The sequence below is a fragment of the Ptychodera flava genome, chromosome 4 (genome assembly GCF_041260155.1).
Source record: "Ptychodera flava strain L36383 chromosome 4, AS_Pfla_20210202, whole genome shotgun sequence".
NCBI classification, from domain to species: Eukaryota; Metazoa; Hemichordata; class Enteropneusta; family Ptychoderidae; genus Ptychodera; species Ptychodera flava.
The window spans coordinates 30,854,867-30,880,172 of NC_091931.1; the positions used below are offsets into that span (position 1 = coordinate 30,854,867).

At 36.6% G+C, this 25,306-nt stretch overlaps 1 protein-coding gene across 1 annotated transcript; it reads left to right on the forward strand.

The window, feature by feature from the left end:
• The first annotated feature begins 174 nt into the window (after window positions 1-174).
• LOC139131468 (pleiotropic regulator 1-like) lies at window positions 175-19,962 on the forward strand. The gene is made up of 11 exons (XM_070697521.1): window positions 175-345; window positions 3,142-3,248; window positions 4,071-4,183; window positions 5,525-5,597; window positions 6,262-6,328; window positions 7,515-7,862; window positions 8,393-8,587; window positions 8,952-9,070; window positions 9,466-9,605; window positions 10,260-10,453; window positions 19,136-19,962. The coding sequence occupies exons 1-11, from the start codon at window positions 340-342 to the stop codon at window positions 19,193-19,195; spliced, it is 1,422 nt and encodes a 473-aa protein (XP_070553622.1). The 5' UTR covers window positions 175-339; the 3' UTR covers window positions 19,196-19,962.
• The last annotated feature ends 5,344 nt before the right edge of the window (window positions 19,963-25,306 follow it).

The window sequence follows — 25,306 nt, forward strand, 5'->3', positions numbered from 1 at the left end:
TCCACTTCCATGTTTTTTCAGCCTTGATTTCATATATATCTTCTATCAATTATTTTACTTTTAAACGAAGATAACATACCATGATTATCAGTCATATGATGAATTTTTTTGACAAAATCTAAAAAACAAGTGAATTTCAATGGCTCTGATAAACGAACCGGAAATATCGTAGCGATACCTGGGATATATTAAAAATGGCGCTGTCCATGAGAGTATGAAGACTGTACGGATTTGTTTACGCAGCGAAAACTTAGCTGAATGAAACGTCAACCGCTCATGCTTATGTTGGCATCCTTGTAACTCTTATCGTTCCAATACCGTCAGAATCAACCAAGTAAAATGGAGGTAAGTGCGTGGGGCACTCAATTCAACAGCAAACATTTCGAAAACAACAAAGCCATGTTTGATTTTCTCAACGTGGAAATGACGGAATGCATGAGTGACATTTATTCCACGTAAACGTTGCAGTGACGTTGATACTTCCAGGGCTCGACATAAGCGCTAGCCCACTAGCCCGAGGCTAGTAAATTTTCAAGAGGACTAGTAAAAATGTCTTCGGAGGTAGTCCTGCGGACTAGTGCAATTTTCAAGTTCCGTAGTTGTCCAGGAAAGTTTATCGCTACAAAACTAATGGGACGCCGGGCCACTCATTCGATAAGAATGAACCATGGAGGTAGTAGAGAAGGAGTCACAACTGAGATAATTACGTTTATTACTATTGTGCACCATTGGTTTAATCCCTTTATGTCCATTGTTTAACACCCCTTTCCCGCCATCTGCGTTGCCGACGCTACCTTCGCAACCGAACCGAGTGAAATTAACCTGAATTTGCTAATGCGACTCAGTTTCTCCACAGTGTCATAACACATGCGCAAAGACTGTATTTGCGTAGCTTGGGTCAAGTGCGTTATTAGAGTGTAAGAACCGACACGTTCCGTCCACGAAAAGTGAAGTTACACGGAATTTAAGTTTTTCATTCTCAAAATCTGGTAATTTTAACGCCGTTTTTTACATACTTTACATTCGATCGCAGGAACCTTTCCTTGTTAGAATGAAAGTTCTGATCACGAACTTTTCAATCATGTACTGAGTATGGTGCAGCGGACTGCAGCACTGCCGTGAGCGTGGGTTAAACTTGTAGCGTTTCCCGGGTGTTTTAATGACGCGACGCCATAGGCAACGCTTCGACGCTTTGTTTCAATGCATCGTACGTGTTGTTTTTATATCGCGACCATTCATTAAAGTCATGGACGCAGCAGTTAAAAGCTATGCTTTCTTGTTTAACCTTATCATTAATGCCAGTACAACATGATAAAACACGGCAAGAACCAAGAACTGGATTTGGAAAAAGTTCGCGTGTTAACAATGCTGCATTGCTGCTCTACGATGTATGGCATTTTTTTGTAATCGCAAGCTATCATCAACTCAGTCTCCGCGCCTTTGCAGATACAAAAGCTCCCTTCCTCAATTATCTGTTCCTCGACCTCTTTAACATCGTGTACATCAAAATCAGTGGAACGACTCGAACTTCCCGACGCGACGTTTGGACACGTGACGCCATGTTTGAAGATCTGTCAACTGCCGAGGGACGGCCGAAACACCCGAACGACCCCGAACGAACTTAATCTTGTTTCCTAAATCCGAGAAAACGCGTTCGCAAGTCCCGTTGGTGCTAATGAAGTAGTTAGTAAGGCAAACAGCGGCAAAACACATGGTCCCTTTGATCTCCGCCTAGTTGTGACTCCTTCTCTACTACCTCCATGGATGAACCAAGCCTCGATCATTTTATATAAAAATAAACTAACTTTTACCCAAACAAATTGGACAGTGAAACAGTGAAGCAAACTTTATTGATCACCAACTTAAAATGAAACAGTTTACCTGCTACGGAGAATCAAATTGTACTGTACACGCCATAGTAACATGGTCCCGGGAAACATGGCTCAATGCTGAGCATCAAACGGAATTGTCTGCACGTCGTGTATTTTGCTTTGCTTGAAGCTCATCACTTCGCCTAAAAACATGAGCAACCCCACAATTTCGTTCAAACACTGTATCCTTGCCTTTCAAAGAAGATTTTTCTCAAGATTTCTTCAGGGGCATTCCCAAACAACACCTCCTTCGTAGCCAGCTTGACCCTGCTTTAGAATGCCTCCACATGCTGACCTCCATATATAGTCAAGACCCCCTAGCTTGATTGAAGCTGATCTTAAAAAGAGCCATCTAGCTTGCCAAAACAGTGCTATGGCAAGTTGCTACTGCTTGTACAGGTGAGGGAATTCCTCACCGATAATAACTTGGTGCTAGCACCTTATTGTTTTGCCATTTTAGTGGAAAAGTGTAAATTATTGGGGCAATAATAGTGAAGTGAACCTTAAGACAGTAGTGAAAAAAACAACGTATGAAATGGGTGTATCAGACTGTTGTATCCAATCACTTCTGGGAGTCATTGGTTATTTTTGTGCTAATCACATTTGTTACCAGTAACTGGCAAAAACTCATAAAGACACAAGCACATGAAATGGTAAAATGCAACATTTTTACTATTAAAAACAAAATTTTTCACAAACCATTATTAAAAATGAGAGGTCCTCCCCACAAGCTGGTCAATTTTAAAATGTGATATATGTCAAAAATATGATGGCACTTCACAGGAACATTTGTGAATGGCTGTATGAATTTCAGTTCTGGAGAAACAAATCTGTCCCCATTATGAACAAACATGTTCTTTGCAAATTAATGGCGCACTACCTGAGCTATGAAGAATTTTCCAACAAATTCATTCCTACGTCTGATTTTATTCTTGACGGCAATAGGCTACTTTCATGACCTCTCCTCCTACACAGGACATTTCATTCAGGTTATTTTTGTGGTTTATATATGATTCAAAGTTAAACATTTTGCAGTAAGCAAATGTGCTAGTCTTGCATGAAAGTTAGTTATTGGGTTTAAAAACCTTTGCGACAAAAATATGAGAATGGTCATATACACCTCTTTACAACATGAGAGCAACATTTGGCTTTGCTTGAGCAGGACTAGTAGATTTCATTTAGGACTACTAAAAATGAACGGCTACTAGTCCTTCGGGCTAGTGGATGATTTGACCTTGCGTCGAGCCCTGACTTCGTTTCTCGTTTACAGGAGGTACAGAAACATTCGGTGCATACGCTAGTGTTCCGTTCTCTCAAGCGGTCGCATGATATGTTTGTATCAGATAACGTGGACCCACCACCGCAAGACCCATCCTGGTAGGTAACACATCACAAATACTACGTGCAGGCGCAGCATACCATATCTCATTCTCATATCATACTCCCTGCACACATTTGCACATACATGTGTGTGTGTGTGTGTGTATATATATATATATATATATATATATATATATATATATATATATATATATATATATATATATATATATGCATGCATTTGCAATCATGCGATTATACTGAATACCATAAATTGTATAAATCTCTCACAATTATTTTCAACGCCTGATGTTCTGTACATACATATTATTTTACATGTATTGAATAATGAAAAATAACTTTCCGTCTACAAAGCTCTGTGTTATGTGTGATGTAATGTCTGTCGTGACAGACATTTACTTTTTAACTACATGTATTATGGTTTATAATTGTTTGTCATACGATGCCCCTAGTAGCAGTTATTTTTGTGATTTATTCAGCGTCATGACACACTGACTCTCATATGAATTGTTAATTTCCCAAATGTAACTTGAATGTGGTCAAAAAAAGTTTTAGCTATCTTGCGACAGCAAAAATATGGGAATTCCCTGCCAGTTACATTAAATGTGCTGCTTTCTTAAAAAGGTTAAAAATTCTATTGAAAGACTCAGTACATCAGATTTAGAGCAAATGTTCCACTTTAAAAGAATCTTGGCTCTGTATTACTGTGTGTATTATGTGAGCCCCGATTACTTTTTCATGACTCAGTAAATCAGTCACTTATTTCAAGTATAAAAAATATATATGACTGGAATGCAGCCTTGTAGCTAAGTGTCTAATGCCCTTCACAACATTTTATTTCAATTTCTGCCTCTGTAGTGAAAAAGTAAAGATGGCATGCAAAGCTCGTGATGAGTATGGACCAGTAATGCATTTACCAACTCCAAAAGAAACATCAAAATCAACCCATTCACACAACAGACAAACAGGTGGTAAGTTTCAAAGATCCCAATTATGAAGTTCAATTTCTGTTTTGTACTGTTTGTAACTTACACTGACTTTTATTTGTCTTCAAAATTACTGTGTGTACTTCAGGGCTCGAAATTAGCGGTAGTCCCGCGTCCACAGACTACCAACTTTTCCCTGGGGCTACCAAAGTCCATGAAATGGTAGCCCACACGGACTACCAAAGCCTGGACAGGAAATTACTTAGTGGGCGACATGATGTTGATCGCTGACGCCACTACACATGCTATACCGACGATCATACAGTCAACCCAGCTGGACACAGAAAGGACATGTCGAATTTGTTGCGACAAACTTTCAATAAAATATCATTTATATCTGAACTGATGTACTTGGATAACAGGCTCGATAAATGATGGCCAATGAAAATTCATTTTCATATTTATTTAGTCACAATTTATCAATCACAATTGGACACAAAATTATTCAAACTGCAAAGAAAAAGCTGTCGGGCCATCCACACATTTAGCTTTCCGGGGGAAATATAGTCAAAATTGCCACGAAAGTATTAGGAACATGACTGTACCAAGTTGTCATCCTGAAATTCATAGCCAATCTATTTTTAGCCATGTTATGTTTACACGTGTGAGTGAAAAGTCGTTGTCATTGCGAACATCAGAGCTCTGCGTATGTGTGAATAGGTCGTCAAACTTTGAGGCGTCACCGTCGTCCACTACACATGCTATACCGTTCTCCTAAGGCCATGATCAGCAGGTATTGATGTCAAATGACTAGAAAATTCACTCACTTGATAGAATCATGAAAAATAAATCGTTCATTGTCTAGATATAAATACAATATTCTTTACAAAAAAAAACCTCTTCATTCATGCATGGGCTACCAGACCTTGTCGCTGGGCTACCAACTTCAGAAAATGGTAGCCCACTGGGACTACCGGGGTAAAAAGTTAATTTCGAGCCCTGTACTTATATTAGAGTGAACTAAGCAAAAAGGTCTGATCAGCAGTGATTGAAAAAGAAATTTTCCCAGACAGAAAGGGTAATTTTACAGATACGTATACTCATCTTTTGGATGATTATATCTTTTGGATGATTTTTACATTCTCAAATATGTAATACAGAACTCTATTGGGTGAGATGGTGTATCGTAGGTGGGAACAGGGCAGTGTGTTTTTATGTATCGATGATAGAATGCTATTGGACTGCACATCTGTGTACATTCAACTCAGACTACTGTAGTTCACTTTCCTCAAACCAGTGTTTCAAGTTTTACAAAAAGTAGAGCTGTCTTTCTGTTTCCAAATTCAAAACCTTGTAATTTTGCTACTATTTTCTTCCTCAAAACAGAAACAGGCCTAGGACGGTTACACGATACAGGAATTCAAAATGACGTGAGATCGGGAGCTACATCACAATCAGAGTAAGCATTTGACACAAACTTTTTGTAATCCATCAGACATAAGCTTTTACAATAATGTGTGGTGTACTCATCCGGGACGGAAGGTCACAGAATCATACAGGTACCGGGAAAACGTACCAATTCTCAGGCGTGCAGGAACTTCAATCTCCCATGGTTTTAACATCTTTTAATAGTCTCTTTGATTTGTAAAGTAATTTTACCAACTGTAATGACCCATTATACTCTCTTAACCTATCCATATTTGAGTAAAACTAGAGTAGGGGCTTATACACAGGCATACATGTACAGCATTTTCAAAAATCCTCTGAAAGTAGTGGAGAGGCTCATACATGAGAAGGGGTTACACTAGGACAAGTACGGTACATATAATCTTCCTATCATGAGAATTCCTTTCAAAAAGAGTGATATTGCCTTACTCTAAACAGAAATGCAGACATATAGATTTCTCAGGATCCCTTTTGAAATGACAAGGATCCATACTGACATAGTGTCATAAATTGGATGCACACACTCAATGATCAAAGAAGAGGCGATACTTACTGTAGGCTACACTTACTTTCCGCATGGAATCTGTCGGTCTAACGATTAAATATTGCATGAATATAATGGTATATAGTTCTTTACATGTACCAACATCAAATTCTTTTTTTTATTGTCACTACAGACTAGGAATATCTGGACCAGGTGTCGAAGATGTTAGGCATACAGCAGTCACATCACAAACTAATAGGGTAGGTACTCTCTCGTGGCTTGAAACTTATCCCTGTACTGAAAATTCATGAAATATGTCAACTAGACATCTGAGCTGGTAACTTTAAAAATGATATCTCCCCCCCCCCCCCCCCCCCCCCCCCAGCCTATCAAACATGTAACTGAAGGACAGGCAGTTATTTCACATTCTGTTTATTTCATCAGCATCTGTTTTCTGTTTTCTGAACTGGACCATCTTCTTGAGACCTATTCTTACTGCTGGTTGAACTTCTAAAGTGAACATTACTGTAGTGTTGTACACGTAAAAGGGATTACTGGTTTAAATGCTACAAACAAATACACTGCACAGTGTAGATGTGCTGTTGCACATACAAACAGTCTGTTCAACTCGCTAAAATTTGTGCTCTTGCTCAACTGAGGTGGCATTTCTCACCAGTGTAGTTTTGTCTTTTAACCATAATTTAATTTATGAGTCCTTGATGAGTGCAGCATTGAAATGGTAGGAAGCACTGATTTAGTGAACTAGTTCTTCTATGAATATTATATTGTACAAGACCACTAATTAGTAGGCCACCACAGTAGAGTTGAGCTCAATTTTCCTATTTTAAAACATTTAGCGGCACAAATCATCTTGACAGGTGTTAGATCAATGTCAGCTTGACCACTGATGAATTTTTCATGTGTTCAACTCCATGGAAATTGAGTTTATGTAGTGATGAAAATAGCGCCCCCAGTGGTGTGTTTTGCCAAAATTATAGCTCATTGCTACAGTCTGCATTTTGATTCAAACAGCTAATTATCTTTACAAAGATATTTCAAATCCAAGCTCAAACCAAACAAGCACCAATGCAGGTATCTATTTTTCACCCGAACTATCTTTGTGGGTAACGAACCCGGAAGTGAATTAATGGTCTTGTTCCACATGACAAAGGAATATTTGAATATTGAAAAATCAAGAATTATAAACTCTTCATTTGTGTATCTTACGGTAAAGTCATTGTATTTCACAGTAAATCACAGTATGTACAGATGTCTCCTGGGTTTATGTTCACTGATTATGTAAATATTGTGGTGTGACACAGCCTATACTCAACTCAGAAAGGTCTCTGTGATGGTGCATGTACATCCACTTCTTTCACACTGCATATCATGCTATATTTTAATCATAGTCTCTCGTGACCAAATCTTTTCTCTGTCTTTTTGCAGGCATTAGTCTCAGTGTCTGGTACAAAGCAATCCAACGCCCTTGTCCAGCAGAGAGCCCCCACACTGCCCAAACCCCAGTGGCACCCACCGTGGCAGTTGTACCGAGTCATCAGCGGCCACATTGGATGGGTCCGTTGCATAGCTGTTGAACCCGGCAATGAGTGGTTCTGTACCGGGTCGGCAGACAGAACAATCAAGATCTGGGACTTGGCAAGCGGGAAGTTAAAACTGTCGCTCACCGGTCACGTCAGTACTGTCAGAGGTTTAGCTGTCAGTCCAAGACAGCCATATTTATTCTCATGTGGTGAGGATAAACAAGTGAAATGTTGGGACTTGGAACAAAATAAGGTGAGAGGAGCTACACCAAAGTACTTGTCATGTATTGCCAGATAAAGCACCCAGCATAGTAAGTTTGTAACTAACAGTATGACTACAAAATGCACCACACAGTGTGTTAGTATTTTGTAGCTACTTTCAAAATCTTTCTTCTGTATGCAAAGGTATTAAGTATTCGTCTTTCATGCCTTCTTAAATGATTTTGTGAATTTTCATACTTTACTATATAATAAGGAACAACCTTTCTGTATGATGACTCTGTTTATACTGTACTATGATAAGGAATAGCTTTTCTGTATGATACAGGACTGTATGCAAATTAACCAGTATGGTGTGAAGTTACCATAGTTACCAAGATTGGGAAACTTCAGTTGGTGATTGATACTTTATCCCTTTCAGCTTAATTTCCCATAGTTGAAGTCAAAATTCATCTTCAGTTTATTTAGTGCTTGATAGTAAATATATTAGTTCATTCCAGGCACCAGGTATAGGTACATGTTTTACTTGACAAGCACTGTCTTTTCACCTTCTATCCCACCCAGGTGATACGCCATTATCATGGACATCTCAGTGCATGCTATGCCCTGGACATCCATCCGACAATTGACGTTCTGGTGACATGCGGTCGAGACTCCACAATACGTGTGTGGGACATGAGGACCAAGGCGGCTATCCACACCCTAGCAGGACATACAAATACAGTAGCTGATGTGAAATGTCAAAGTGCTGAACCTCAGGTAGATCACAGTGTAATACTCATAAAAATATGTTTTCTTTTATAAGTACCACATGCACATATAGTTTACCACTACAACCAGTCTGGACCAAAGAATGTATCAGTGATTGTACAAACATTCCTCCCGCCAAGGGATAGATAGTGCACTGCTCCATATTCATATAAGCGAATGGTGATCAACAGAGTTGGGCTAAAATGCAGCGTCTCGGAAGCTGTTATCCAATTGGTTGGCTGAATCTTACTGTTATAATTGAATAATACAAATAGACCCTCTTAGTTGCACATTTGCAAACAGAGTTGTGTAAGTACATGAATGTACCAATGACAGTGACCATGACAATGACGGTACCCCTTTTCCTCTTCAGATTATCAGTGGAAGTCATGACTGTACAGTAAGACTTTGGGACTTGGCAGCTGGAAAGTCCAGATGTACTCTCACCAATCACAAGAAGAGTATCAGATCATTAGTCATTCATCCAAGACTGTGAGTTAGTTTGCCAATAGCGGCTATTAAATTATGTCTTATAGCTTAAAAACCATGATGCTTCAATCAGCTACAATTTAGTATGGTGCATTTAATGTCGTGCAACATGTCTGTCTTACCTCACTAAAGAGTCATCCTTGTAAGCATATTCCAATCATCAGATGTTGATGAAAAAATAAGCTATTCACAAATACTCATATGTGTACACAAGTGACATCACAAGCATTTCATCACTTTTCTCATGTTTTCACTTCACCATGGCCAGAGAATTTCAGGTGACTGAAATAAGGAACTAAAACTACAGTTGATTGGGAGCAGATTGAGTGAAATTTTTGGGTTGTTTGCAATATTTTTTCCTTTTACTCAACATCTTTTTTCCTTTTCATGTCTTGTAGATACATGTTTGCCACAGCATCACCAGACAACATCAAACAATGGAAGTGTCCAGACGGCAACTTCATGCAGAATTTAACAGGCCACAATGCAATCGTCAACTGCCTTGCTGTGAATTCTGACAGTGTTATGGTGTCGGGAGGTGTGTACAGTAAATTCGTAAATTCCAAATTGAAGCTGGCTTCCTCAATAAAGCCACACCCTGACTTTGCAACTCTGTCTTTGATTATTTCTGGCAACCTTTAGGGGTTTTCCAATTACACAACGGAAAATGTATGCAAAAGAAACTACATGTAGTTCAAAGACAAAAATTTTCCTGATGCAAGCCACAGCTTCAATTAATTAACATCATTGTATAAAATTTTGACCTCAGCAAAATCTTAAAGTAACAAATGACCAACTAAACCAGAGCTGAGCTACAACTTATGCCATAGTGTGATAGCTATACAATACCTTAATAAAGAAACACTTGATCTGAAAAATTGCCAGCAGGCCTTCCTATGCAAACTTCTTGATTTCATATTGTCTGACAGTCTTTGACAAGAAATGAAGTGTGGGTCAGTTGATCAGGAAGCATACGCTGTACATATTTTTCTCTCTCCATGTACAATTGCTTGAGTACACTAGATAGGACTTGTCCCAAATGGCTAGGAAAAACCTATTATGTTACCCTGAAACTATAGTCAGAGAACTGTCTCCTCTTAATCAAAGTCCCACTTGCATATTATCTATCTTTGTCACAGCATACAAGACAGAGAACTTGCAGTTTCATGAACGTCCTTTTTGTCTTCCATAGGTGACAATGGTAGCATGTTCTTCTGGGACTGGAAGACCGGTTACAACTTCCAACGTATTCAGACCATGACACAGCCCGGCTCACTGGACAGCGAGGCGGGAATATTTGCATGTGCATTTGACCAGAGTAGCAGTCGTCTCATCACAGCGGAGGCCGACAAAACTGTCAAGATATACAAAGAAGATGAAAATGCTGTAAGTAACCCCTTGATATTAATTCAACTGCCTGTTTCAGCTCTGATCATGTCACCATATTGAAAATTGAAAATCAGTACTGTAATCAACTTGCGAGAAAGGTAGGATATATACAAGTGTACGTGTATGTATTGTAGGTTTTCCCACCTGAAAGTTTTCTCACTGCATTTCATCGAAACAGTAAAGGTGAGATGTGTGGGGTTTTAACCATTAGCACAGACTTATTGTTTGGTAGGCATTGGCCAATTAACAGATACATTGAAACTCTCACAACATATTACAACATATTCTTGAAATCATTAAAGAACATGAACACCTGCTTGTTCCTTCACTAAGTTCAAATGAATAATGCAATAGCCCTACAGGGCTAGCATATAGATTTCTGATATAAGGTGCCCTGTTTCTCACATAATATCAAGCTGTTGTATTCTGCCTCAAGCTTTTTGCAATGATAAACAAAGATGTTATTCCAACACACAAATACAATTACCAAAAGGTAATGTTTCTTTTATTGTTATCTGTGTTGTGAAACAGTAGTTCTTCAACTTTCCGCCAAACTTTTAAAAAGAAACTTGAAACCACTCTCTCTCGTAACCAAGAATGAACATCAGATGTCTCCATGTAGAGTTCGACATTAGAAATTACCTTGAAGCTACTGTCATTTTAAAGTGATAATGCTCTGTACCCTGTGTCAAGTCTACGGGGGAAAATAAAATGTTCAGTTTTCACAAACACACATTTGTACAGTGAAGACCTTATTTACTCCAAAGGCTTCAAGATGAGTCCACACAAACCGCAGACCAGCATACTATTGAAAATATTGAAAAGTCTAATTTTATCTCCCCGTGGTGCATTCTTGTAAAATGAAGGAGACTGGTTCAGTTCAAAGTCACAGGTTTGTCAGGTAGTGGTACACAAATATCTTGAAAATTTCTACAAGGAGAGTCCAATAGACTGATAAAAAGCGACACAATTCCTATTTTCAATGTCAATTTCCATTTGTTGGTAATCTGTTATACTGCCCTCTACAGGTTGGATTAAAACAGCCAATGACAACACAACGATTCCATCAGTCAGTAAAAGACCCATATGATACAGATGACATCATAACATTTATTTTTCAATTTCCTGATCTTCAATGCAATAATGAATTTCTGAAATTTAAGTTCACCTTCGCCCCTCATCAGGCTTTTATAGAGAGAAATAAAAATTGATGACATAGCTTCATTCACTGGCACTCCCTTTACAAATAACCTTTAATGGACTATTCATGTCGCTCATCTCTCTTTATGAAAAACATTCAAGGAAATTTGCCGTTGTGCTAAACAAAGTCTGCTTCAAATGAATTGATGAGTGTACATACTGTCATAGAGTAAGTTACATCTGACGTATTGGACAGCATTCATTGCTGTGAATTTTTTTTTGCGAAGAATGAATGAGACAGAAAGACTTTCAAGACGTTGTCATAAAATGTATTTGACATTGAACTGATAAAGTAACAAAATTACTCCACATATGATGATCAATAAATGGTCAAATTCAAGCAAGGTATATGTAGCTGACAAAAAATTCATGAAAAAATATCCATTGTTTATGTCAACCATTGTAGGTCTTGAAAACCTTAAAGATATAAAACTTTAAATATCACACATTTAAAGGGAAAAATTCCTTTAGTGATAGAAATCTCTATATTATCTACCCTATACCTATGTGTGTCTTGATACAAAGTACATGTATATGTATCTACCCTATACAGCCCAGGTTATTGGTGTCAGGTTTCATGCATTGATTTGATAACACACGGAGCCATCATTTTGTTGGGTCAAAAAATGTAAAAATTTAAACACTTAATTATAACATAATACATATATACTGAAAGTGATCATTCGAAATGAATTACTAGAATGTAAAACTTAATAAGATATGAATTAAAAAATGAATTGTCCTTGTTGTAAATGTACTGCATTCCACTTTGATAATTATTCATCATTTTACAAAGTACAGTTCATAATGTCAGAGTAATTACTTTAGCATTTAATTAAGTATCCATATTTGCTTTGCAGAAACCAACAAGTCGACTTTTTTTCCTCATCATTAAAAAAGTCAACAGTTGAATCAATAGTAATCATGGGTATCAGCTAACAACAAATGTTTCCTGCGTGCTGTCTTCAATCACGACAGTCATTTCATCATTTCCTGCATACGTATACAACAAGTCTGACACAATACCACATATTTTTAATCAGGTTTATTAGGAACTTATGAGTAAACAAAAAAGTTCTTTTCACAATGAAACAGTTTTTTCCTTCTTCCAAACATGTTGACAACACATGACATGACCACAATCCAATATTGGACACTTTGGTATTGTCCTCAATGCCCTGTGTCTGGGACAATACTGGTGCCACTGCTGTACAGTGTGCTCAGATATGAAAATCAGCATTTTGTGGATAACCTTGGAAGGAAGGAATGATGTTGATAGCTCAGCCTGCATTGCTTTGTGATGTTCGCCGCTAACCTACCATATAAGCTCTCTTTGGTATCTATACATATACAAAATATGAGCTAAAAATGACTTTTCAATTTCCAGGATTAAAATTTGCGTTCAAAACACTCAGCTTGCGGGAATAATCATAAGTCATACGTAACAGCTTGTATCAGTATGCATTAATGCAATCATTTTGCGCTAATTAACGACTAATTAGGATCTGCAGTTCACTGTCATGCAAAGCTTAGGTCATTCTGAGCTGAAGTAATACTGTTTCAGTATGTAGTCATTTTGTAAATTGTTTCATGAAAACTAGAGGGGGTCCCTGCTTGTTTGTTTTGCTGTATACCTTGTGGTGAAAATCATCTCAAAATTTATGCTGTGTTTCATCCAGGATATCATCAACACGGGGGATTTTCCCCCTTTACCAGAAAATTTAAGCGGGATTTCACCAGTTCATGTGTTCTACTTGTGTGTGTCTGGTATCATTTCATGGGGGCTGGTCCCCCTTGACAAATTACTTGGGGTGCAAACATGTCAACAGAGGGGGAGTCTCTCAATCCCCCTGTCTAGATGAAACACTGTTCATGTACATTGAATCCTACCATGCCATTGTATTTTCCCACATTACAGCATGGCAGTAGCTAGTTGGATTAGGAATGGCAGGGCTTTGGATAAGAGTTTTATAAAGCTGCAGTGTTGACTCCATGATGATGATCATAGCACAATATTTGCAGTACTAAAACAGTGCTGTTAATTTTGCAATTCATGGAAAGTCATTGATAGAGTATGAGAGCTTCCCTTAACGCAAAATCCTGCGTATTTCACGCATAATTACTCCGAAGTACGCAAAGTAAAATGACGTCTGCATAATCCGATAAGCATTTAAAAAAAAAACAGTCTCCGTTACAAAGACATGCGCACACAGGGTTTCTCTCCAATGCGTAGTTTATCCAGGACTAAAAAAAATGTGTGCTGATAAAAAATTGTTAATGATTTTGCAACATCCTGTAAATCATGTTGCGCCAATTGTTTCCTTCAAGGCTGTTCCAATAAAATGTAACATGTTCGATAGAGTTTGTGGTTATGTAAAAAAATTGTTCTTCTTTCCATTGCACCTGATGCATACACATGTACACTTTTGATCAGGGTGGTCCGTTAGTTTTTCCAATTACTGTTTACGGATTTAGCCAGTACTTCTAAAATATGTCAAAACATAAGACCATCAACAGTTTCTGTGCACCATCGAAAAAAGTTGAAGTACAAACAGACATCAAGCAAGCAAACCAGCGACTGTAACCAGCTATCGAGCAGCAATGATATTTCCATGTTTCCACAGTGACAAAGCCTGCCATAATTGCAGCCGTGATTCCAGTCTCATCTGTCCCATGTGAATGTGGGTTCAGTACACAAAACAGGATTTAAACATCGAAACATAGTGTCTGAGTGAAGATGTCATAAATGATCTGATGGTGATAACCATCGAAGGCCCAAAACTTTGTGAATTTGATTTCAGAGCACCAATAATAGAGTTGAGGCAGGAAATTAAGACATCATCGGAAATAGTAGATAGAGAAAGAAAGGAAATGAATACCGTTGACAGAGAACAGAACAGAACTGAGTTAAAGATTATATAACTAACCAAAGAAAAAACATTGTCACTGCTGATGTTTATTGAACACTTTATTGATTGACTTTTGAACCGGATTTCGATATCGCGTATACAGCTATTTTATAGGTACTCACACATGTAGTTGTACGCGTTTTTGATACATTTTACACAAATAAAAAACCATTTGCATATAGCTTTATGCAGGTTTGAAAATCCTAACGGTAGGTCTGGAGAATTTGAAACTAAAAAACATACAGTTTCACCTTTTGTACAGTTTTTTCCCACCAAGGTCACAGGTGAATTGCTGTTGTAGGAAAACGTTGATTTTCCTTACAGTAAAAACTAGGTCACAGAAGTCCATCACTTATCATCATCATAGTCTTGCATGTGTACATGTAATGCATGTGTACAGCTTTTTGTCTCGTGCCATGAATGTGAACAACATTTGTCATGTTGCGTTGAATTAAAACTGTCTGTTGACATGGACCATCAATCTGTCAAAACCTTTTAGTCAAGTCCCACAGTACAGAAAAACAAAATGCATGTGTATAGATTCTACTAGTGCTAACACTGCCAGAGTTTTTGTCATGCTGTTACGATGCCTCAATGAAGTAATATATCACATTTTAGCAGCATTCCATTTACGGTATCTAGGGTATACAATGTAATTTGCAAGCATTTACTGTAGACATGTATGAATGCTTGTTAATTGAATATTTTGATGGGAGAGTGGAAACTGCACTCACCTTTGTGAACTTGTACATTCAAAGGAAAATCTTTATTCCTTGGCTTAAATGGTGTCATTTCTCTAACAAAACTGTAAACTGATAGAGAGAGAGAGAGGGGAGGAGGATGTAGTTGTTTGTTTGTGTGAGAGAGAAAGGGAGAGAGAGCAAGACATGCACAGAGAGACAGACAGTTCTGTAAGTTTCAGAAGAGTTTTTATGGAGGAAGGAATGATGGAAAGAGAGAACAACTTAATGAACATGGGTGTTAGCGCTGACATATATATTTGTTTATGAAAGAGATAGCAAATATTTGATTTCTTATTTGTTGTAGAGGACAGAATTCTGCCGTAAAAGTCCAAGTAAATATAAAGAATGGTGTTTCTTTTTCAGTGACATGTTAAAATAAACAGTATTAATTGTACCATAGACTGTAGAGAAAACTTCTGTAGGGTCTATGATTGTGCCTGCATTTGTGACTGTCTTCTATTGAATTTAATTGACTTTAACCTTGACAAAGCCAAATAATTAGGTCACCTGACAAATAAGCAGGCATACAGCGCTGTTATCATCATTCAATGTTGATTGTTAAATTCCCCATCCCGTGCTCATTGAGACTGTCAAACCTGTATGCTCTGTCCTTTGAATAAAAGCTTTCAGAGGTGCCTATTTGGTACTGTCATGTCAATATAAACTGTTGGAGATTTTACGACTCAATGGTCCATCAACAAATGGATGTGATTTTCCACACAAATCAAAAAGACATCACTTAATGCTATCACCTCAAATCATTAATCATTTCATAGAATGAAAAAAATTAATTAGAATAATGGATGTATAATCAATTTTACCTTATTGTAGTTATTCTAACAGAAACTAAGACTACCATTGCAGGGTTTGTTCAATTTTCTTCTGATTTACAACCAAGTAATTAAAATTGAATCTAGCAGTGTGCATTATTGTGACAACAAATTAATTGTCTCTGTTTAATTGACATGTGTACTTTGAAGAGTACAGTGTCCAGTCCCATACTCACATTAATTACATCTGTCTGAAGGTCAGTGGGGCATCACAGTGTATTGGGGTACAAGCCAATGAAATTTCCATTCTTATGCCTGCATGTCTTGATGTACAAAGTGAAATCAAGGCAACATTGAATGATGTGTGATTCATTTCTTTGGTTTTACAACCTCAATATACGGCTTCCGCAATGTTTTTAATAAGAGTTGTAAGCAGTAAGGTATAAGTTAATCCACAGTAATCGCACTGAGGTGTCTGTCGTCGATCCATTTCTCTTCTTTCTGTTTCGTCAGACCAAAGTATGATTTTACTGAGCAGGTACCTGGTAAATACAGTTCATCAGAGATAAGGTCATAAGCTTGGTTGCTGTGCAGGCTACCTCATGGTGTTTCTTCGTCTTCTCATTGTCTGTTATTGTCAAAGTTGGTCAGATCTCAAGAGAGCTTGCCATGAAATTTTATGTTATGTGTTCAAACCCACTATAAGGAATCCTTAAATTCTTTGTCGCATGACAGTTTAAATAGTGTATCTCAGCTATATGTATGTACATAGCTTCCAGATTACTTATTCTGATCCTGTATTCAGTGCTTCATTCTTGGAGTCGAGAAATTCCAGCTGTTATTTTATTAACTCGTTGTTTCGGAAAGGGAGCTGACAAATTTTTCTTGACTTTTGTCCCCCTCGTACACGTACCCATTTTCATATAAACTCATGGTGGTGCATTGGTATTGACTGACAACTCTCAATAGGCAAAAGTGACATTTAACCTTTTGTTTAATTGGCTACAGACATGCTATCACCAAACAGTTATTACTTTCCTTTGTTACCTTTATCGGAATAATTGAAAATGCTCTCTAATCATCGTTTATTTTGACATTACCATGGCAATAATTTAATAATGTAAAGTCACATCTCCTTCAATTGACACAGTCACAGTTTCTATATGATTAGGTGACAAGACAATAATGGCTAGGACTGTAACATTATTTTCTCTTCCACACATTTTTTTAATCTTAAAGGGACAGTCTGCCATTTTTCATGATTTTTGTTTGATATGAGATACTACTTATATTGTTTGACATGTTGAAAGATACTAAATGAATGGATGACCATGCATATATTCGACTCCGGTTTTAGACATGATACATGAAACCATCGCGAAAATGAATTAATGGTCATGACCACTAATTCATTATCGCGATGGTTTCATTTCATTTGCGTAAAACCAAGGTCGAATATATGCATGGTCACCCATTTATTCAGTATCTTTCAACATGTCAAACAATATAAGTAGTATCTTGCATCAAACAAAATTCATGAAAAATTACCGACTTCGTCCCTTTAAGCTGTACTTTCAGCAACATATTAATGGTTAATACTCCATTGTTTGTGAAATTTGATATAGCAATTATTTTTTTACCGAAAAAGGAAGAGGGCATTTTGAAAGAAATGGATAATTGTATTGAAGATCATCAATATTCTAATGTAGTCACCTTATGAGATTTATATGTGATCGGGCTGGAATGCTTAAGGTCATCATACAAAAGACTTCAATAGACATTTTTTCCACATTTTGCGAAAAAATAAAAAGCCAATTACTCATAGCTCCGCAGTATGAATAAGTCAAATTTATACTCATATACATGTATTCTTGCCAAACAATGGTGTTTGTGGGATTGCAGTACTGTGAAAGTTTCATTATTAGAGTAGCTGTTATAATTGATATCTTATCCTCAGTCATTTTAGTTGTCTGTAAACTTTGGTATCACATTACCTCGTAAATGACACTGAAAAGTCTCATGTTCAACTTACCGGCTCTACTATTGGCTTTTAGCATAAGGTATGCCCATGTAAATTTTTGGGAATTTTTTTGCATGTATATTGTTTTGAAAATGTTTTTCTCTTACACTGCCAGCCCAATAGACGTCAAATTTAGGTTCCCAAGCATAGCCTCATTTAGGTTTGGTCACATCAAACTGAAATAATATTTTTGCCAATTTTCTCCCTTTTGTCAATTTGTGGGAGATTTTACACAACTTTGGTTAAAGGTTGGTTTTCTATTAAACTGCCTCTTGTTTGAAAATCTGGCTTGTAGATTCCAAGAGATGACTTTATGTTCATTTGATCTAAAATTCTCTAGTCAACAATAACATTGGACTTTGCTCACAGATGCACACTCACTTTGTCTATGACTTGAACACTTGGGCATCTCAACGTCATTCAAGTAGTAGAACAAGACTCTAATTTTTAATAGGGAATAAAATATTCTAGAAAATACACAAAAAATTTACAGCCTGTGAGGTTTTAATTAGAATTTTAACATTTTACCTCAAATTAAATTTAGAATTTGAAATAACATTATTTTAATCAACAGAGTAGTGTATATTGTTGTAATGTTTCCTTTGATTTGGGAAGTAGGACCGTTTCGTGTACATATCTTTGATCGTAATTGCTTGACATTCATAATGGAAAGTGCATTTTATTGAAACTGTATTTTAGTGCTATTAATCGATTTCTGAATTGAATTATTGCATTCATATTTTGATCGGAATGTGAGTGAAATAATTAATTAAGGACCAGTTGTTGGTTATTGAGAAATTTGCGTCAGTTCACTTAAAATTTGTAATAATGTCTCTGAGAAATCAGGCAGGAAGTAATTTTTTGTCAATTAAGCTCCATTACATTTCCCTCATTTGCTTTCCGAAACATCAAATATGCAAAATTGTGCCATGGCCTATTTCAGTCACATTTGTGTGAATTTTTGCCGTTTTCTTTATGTATGAACCTGAGCTGTTTTTTAACAAACAATCCCTCATTTTCTGTCTTTTTTATTTCAGACTGAAGAGACTCACCCAATTAATTGGAAACCAGAAATTCTGAAGAGGAAAAAGTATTAAAAAGTATAAAGAATTATTGCAAGACCAGAGAATAAATCTCTCAACTACATGTATTTTAAACCAACAAAGACAGTTAAAGATACCATTTTAGATAGGAGCTGTCGTGCATGTTTCTTTGCACAAAATTGTTTTGTTTTCTTTTTTGTTTGTTTGTTTTTGGTTTTTTTTGTTTAAAAACATTTTAACTGCACCTTATCGGTTCTAGGAATGAGTATATTGCTTTCTCTACACGTGCAAAACAAATTATTTCACTTTTCATGACTGACGTAGAGCTCACTTTTCCCAAATGTAATTTTCATGCCGACTGTCAAAGGTTGCCATTGTAATCTTGTCAGCAAAGAGTTGTAATATTTGCTATTCCATTAAAAACAGCCTTTCGGTTCTCAGCAGTTCAGTGTTTACAATCCCTATTTTGCTAAAGATATTCACATAATTTAGAGACATTACCTGGCTAAACAGACTTCTTCTTCAAGCAATTCAGTATTTGCCATCCCTTTTTGCCAAAAGCTATTCACAGAATTTAAAGATATAACATAGCCGACACACTTCATCCTCAACAACAGACTGTCCATGTCTACCGTCTGTCAGAAGAGCTTGATTTCACCAGTGACTTACATTCCAAGGAAGGTTCTCACTAAAGTCCAACGTTATGATTGTCTCATACTGCTGTTTATCCAGAGTGCCAGTTTTGTGACTGACAAGGACAGATGTTTGAATAAATTCTTGTACTTTCTCCAGTCAGGTAAATAAATTTTTTTGCAAGAAAATGATACAGTGTGATACTTTTACACACCTCACCATCTGTCACTGTGTCCTTGTTATTTGGTAGTGCATTATCTCAGCAAATTTTGTCATGTAGCTGTAACTCTTGAAATTTGTTGACCTGAAAAAGGCTTTCTATTTTCTCTTGTTTTCTTAAAATTCTACAAATTTAAAAGATAAAGTCTTTTACTACTGAAAAATTGAACATGTAAATTTAAATTTAACCGTTATTTTGATTTCCCACCATTTGTAAAAACAGGTAATATTGCAAAGAAAACAAAGCATATGATGTCCCAGTGGAAAACATTCAGCACTATGCATTATATTGGACTACTCTGTTGTTTCTGTGAACTTGATTCAGATGCATATATGTACATCGTACAGTGTTTTTTTGCTTTATTTGCATGAGGGCGCCATTTTATGTTTGGGCAAACGTTTACTATTTATCTTGCTCAAAATTGCATATGCAGTCACAGTGGACAGTTTATTATACTTGTATAAACATCCCTTAATGAGTACATTCCCACGAACTTGTTTTAGTTTGGAAGTAAAATCACAAAAATAATGTTAAAAGATACAGCTATTGGGCCTTTAAGACACTCAGGGTGATATCTGTGTTTGCGTCAGTCCGTCCATCTGTCAACAAATTTTTTGACCGGTAACTTAAAGTTCTTGGATCAAATGTGATGAGTCTAAGGATGTAGGATGATTGGGTGATTATCTGGAGCAGAAGTGAAACTAGATTGTGTCGCTTGTCTAATAAAGACAAATTTACATAATGAATAATTTAGGCTCCCATGCAATACCTGGAGAATTAGCGAACAAATTTTGCTGTAATTATGTTCATACCTTCATAGTAATATTATTGGTTAACTTTTGTGGTTTAGGGTTACTGATTATAAGCTCATTTGCATATTCAATGAATTATCATGAATAGGAAATATATGGAATCTGAGTGACTGTAATCACACTTGTTAAGTACATCAAATTGGACATATTTGACTTAGCTGTTCCAAAAGTTTGATGAGCATGATATACTGATTATTAGTTAATTTGCATGTTCATGAAATTCTGTAATAGGGCATATATATTTAAAATGACTATATTTGATATATATTTGATGGTATATGTGTAATTTGACATGACTTATAATGCACATTTGGCATACTTAAGATATAGTTGTGTGGGAAGTTTGATGAATATGCCATTACTACTGTGCACATTTGCATATTTTATGAACTATGATTAGGCCCCAGACCAAAACTGAATGCACTGATGAGACTTTTGAGGCACATTGGCCTTGCGTAGTTTAGTTATGCTAACAGTTTGATGTGAATGAATACTGTCCTTAGGCTGCCTTGCATATTTATGGCTTTCTGTAATTAGGCCATACATAAAACTGAACACACTGATTTTGATCTGAATTCAGAGGTACATTGGTCATACTTAAATTTAGTCCTTACAAAGTTTCATCATCTAAGCGTCATAAGCTGATTATTACCTCATTTGCATCTTGAACGAATTTCTGTAATTAGATCAATTACCAAAGCTTGATGCTCTGAATTTGATTGGAATCATTAGGATCATTGGTTATGTCTTGGTTTAATTAATCTGAAAGTTCAAAGCATGTGACACATGATAATTGACTCATTTGCATAATTAATTAATTTTTGTCATATACCAAAACTGAATGAGGTGCATCATCATACCATCCATTGGTTCTGCAAACTGATTATCAGCTTACTTTCACATTTCATGAAATTGAAATGATACTATATATCAGCACTGGGGGCACTGTTACATCAGGAAGTAAATTTCCAAATTTGAAAATCAAACTCATACTGCAGTCTTTGATATTGAAATTTGAAGTACAGAGTCATACACAGTTTTATAAGTAGATGTAGCTTTTCGTTTCAAGAGGAGTAATTTTTCTTGACCCTGCTGAATATCTGACATAGTTTTTAAAGAAACCGCCCACCATAGCCTTCCCTCTAATACCTGAACTTAATTTCCTTTGACATTACAATAGTCACACTGGGACAATGGCTTTGATTCTTGATGTATAGGTAAATACAAGGAAGTCGTAAAGTTCTCATCGGCATAGGTTGTCACCCAGGCTCGGAAGCTTGCAGGGTTTCGAGCCTGGGTGTAGTTACTGGGTGTAGTTACTTAGTTACTGGGTGAAAGTTTAGTTACTTTGGCCCGATTCTTGTCAGTATTAGTTATTTATTTATTTCACCAGAAAAAAATTAATGATAAAATTGATGCAAATATGATACAAATCCAATATTAACATCAGAAAAATGAAAATAATCATAAAATCACACACAATCAGTCTGATGAGGACCAAGAAGTAGTTCTGCAAGAACTATTCTAGTCCTTGGCCTGGACAACACATTTGAATCCCAAAAAAAAGTGAAACGGTTAAAATGTATACGTACTAAAGATAGATAAAGCTGAAAAGAAGAACATGGTAAATTAATATATATAAATTTAAAATAAAATAAAGGTCATGTAATAAAAGTCACAGTCGCTCAGTAAAAACAACTCAGACTCTGCTAAGTAAGAAAGTCTTTAGGGCCTGCTTTGAAATATTTTCTTGATCTGCTGGACTCTATGACAACAGGAATATCATTCCAGTCTTTCGTAATCGAATGTGTAATGCTGTATTTTGTTCTGTACTAGTTGGATATAAAAAATTCTATTATTTACAGACCTAGTAAAATGTGAATTAGAAGCAGAAGAGGCGTACCGATCAATTGAATTTGCATATTATACAAATCAAAAATAAATGTACATGTCTGATATTTGCTTAATTTTTGGATATCGAGAATACCTAGTCGATTAAATAAAGGTGCATTAGGTTCACAGAACTTTGAAAATGTAAGTAAACGTACAATCTTCTTTTGCAGTTTTAGAATTGAGTCAATCAAAGCTTTGATTACCACATGACGTTATAATAAAGTGTTGTACAATAAAGTCATGACGGTAAAAAATGTCTTCAAATGTGAAAATATATCAACTTTTGGACTTATTTTGTTAATAATCTCATTGATATGGCATTTCAAGAAAAGGACCGAGGGCTGACACTAAGATATTCATCATAAGGTGCATGTTCAAGCATAGACCCTCGAGAAAAGTTCTCGAGGGTCTATGGTTCAATCGGTATAGAGCTAATAGACAAGTCAACTTCAATGGAAATATGTTTCTTTTGATAATATTTATGGTAAGTTTATTGGCTTTACACAATCAGAAACTTTATCAATTTCGTTGGTAAAAGAATTTAATAAGACGTGTAGATTTAACTGAACAAAAAAGACCCGTGTCATCTGCAAATTATCTAAACCAGAACACCGTGGAATATTTGTGGATATCATTAATGTAGATTAGAAAAAGAAGTAGCCCCAGTAGAGAGCCACGAGGAATTCACCACGTGAAATCTTAGGAACAACCGCTCATAGTGTTGAATGACGGGTTAAAAATTTAACTAATGGTTTTCCAAGTTCTGTTCATATTGTGGACAGAAGCAGTTAATTCTCCTATGAAGTGGGACCTTTTAGCATGTGTCAATGTCTTCGATTAACATATTACGATATTATTTGTACTTGGAGTGCACTTGTGAGTTAGGCCTACCCGTATGGATTTTTTTTTAAAGTCTGTGTTTCTTTCTAATGGAAATAATTTAGCCCTCACTTAGCTAGGGTTTATTTAAGGACTTAGATTTTGAGCATGCCCGTTTAACAGGGACGTGTTTCATTGTTATGTCATCAAGAATTTGATAGAAATATTCATAAGCCTCATTTTGCGTCAGAAGAATTAAAAACTGGTTGCCAGGAAATGTCAGCTAAGTTAGCGTTAAAAGAAGCCGAGCTTTAAGACAACAAATCGTACTACGTGAGTGGGAGCCTTACTACTGAAAAAGTGACGCAATTTTTTTATAATGCAAATGTGAGAAGGTGATCACTCAAATCTGTCTGAAGTGTACCAGCTTCAATGAAGAAATCTTTGAAAGTTAACAAGACAGTGATCCGTGTCGATAATGGTAGAAGAACTATCTGTGATTCGAGTTGGAGTATCTATGATTTGTCTGTAGTTCCTGCTATTTAGAACTGTTATATATTCAGTATTAACACTGTTGGAAACAACGGTGTTAATGTTCATGTATTAAACCAATAATAATACACCTCTTTTTTGCAATGTCACTAAAGCATGTGCCAAGGCTTTCTAAGAAATCTTGAACATAAGGTATGTTGGGCTTACGGCAAATGGTACCGAGAGCTAAATTTGTCGTTTTCCAGCGGACTTTCAATAGACAAATGTTCGTAGTAGCTGAGAGCAGGTGGTTCAGAGATGGAATAGGAAAGTGATTCATACAAATATAAACCCACACCCCCGCCACCGTTTGCACCTTCACGATTTTTAGTTATGAAGTTGTGCGATGGCAAGTTATAAACAGAGGTTTCGGAATTGTTATGTAACCATATCTTACTTACACCTACAACTGAAAATTTGCATTCCAATTGCTGAAGGAAGTGGACACGTCATCGAATTTGTTCTTGATGGACCTAATAATATTCATAAATAGAAAACTGAAAAAAATTGTCGCAGTTAAGCGGATTAATCGTCATTTCTGAGTGAGTCTAAAGAATGCGACTTATGATGAGGAAATAAATCGGTCGTATGATCAGTGTCCACAGATGATGCCACAGTATCCTGAAGCGTAGATTGACGGTGAATCCTTTGCATGATGCATTGAATGTCTTGTATGGAATTGACTGCAATGGGTGTCGAGTCTGCTTCTTTCCCGGTGTAAATCTTACCGTTTATAGTCCGTATGTATTTCTATTTTGCTGCTTTCCTTTTGGCGTTAGTGTCATGAAAGAGTTGCCGAGACTGTTCTGTCAGCTGCTCGTTTATACAGATGCTTTGATTAGCTATTTTCAAGCCAGCTATATGCCCAAGTCCGACTTTCTAGTTTTATACAGTTTATTCAGTCCATCTTGGATCCGCCCGCAGTGTCATTCTGCTATGTGAGTGTTCCGAGGAAATAGCTTACTTTCACATTTTTTGCAGAGAATCAAATCTCCCTGACATAATCTTACATTGCTTGATGTTTCGCAGTCATTGCATATCATCTTGATAAGGATTTAGTGACCAGAGGTATATTGAAGAAGGAAAAATCCAGAGAGTTTTCGGGAGACGATGACACCACGTGTGCACAGCTCGACTCTGTTCACAACAATAGTTAAGAAATAATTTACCCCCTCCCGTTCCATAATGGACCAAAGCAAACTTAGCACGATATGAGGTTTCCTTGAGTTCATTATAGACCGGGAGGGGTTTTGGCGA

Bases quoted from the DNA above. Each gene is read 5' to 3' on its own strand.
- LOC139131468 (XM_070697521.1), top strand. The intron at 7,863-8,392 runs GTGAGAGGAGCT...TATCCCACCCAG, and splicing joins GGGACTTGGAACAAAATAAG to GTGATACGCCATTATCATGG. The intron at 8,588-8,951 runs GTAGATCACAGT...TTTCCTCTTCAG, and splicing joins GTCAAAGTGCTGAACCTCAG to ATTATCAGTGGAAGTCATGA.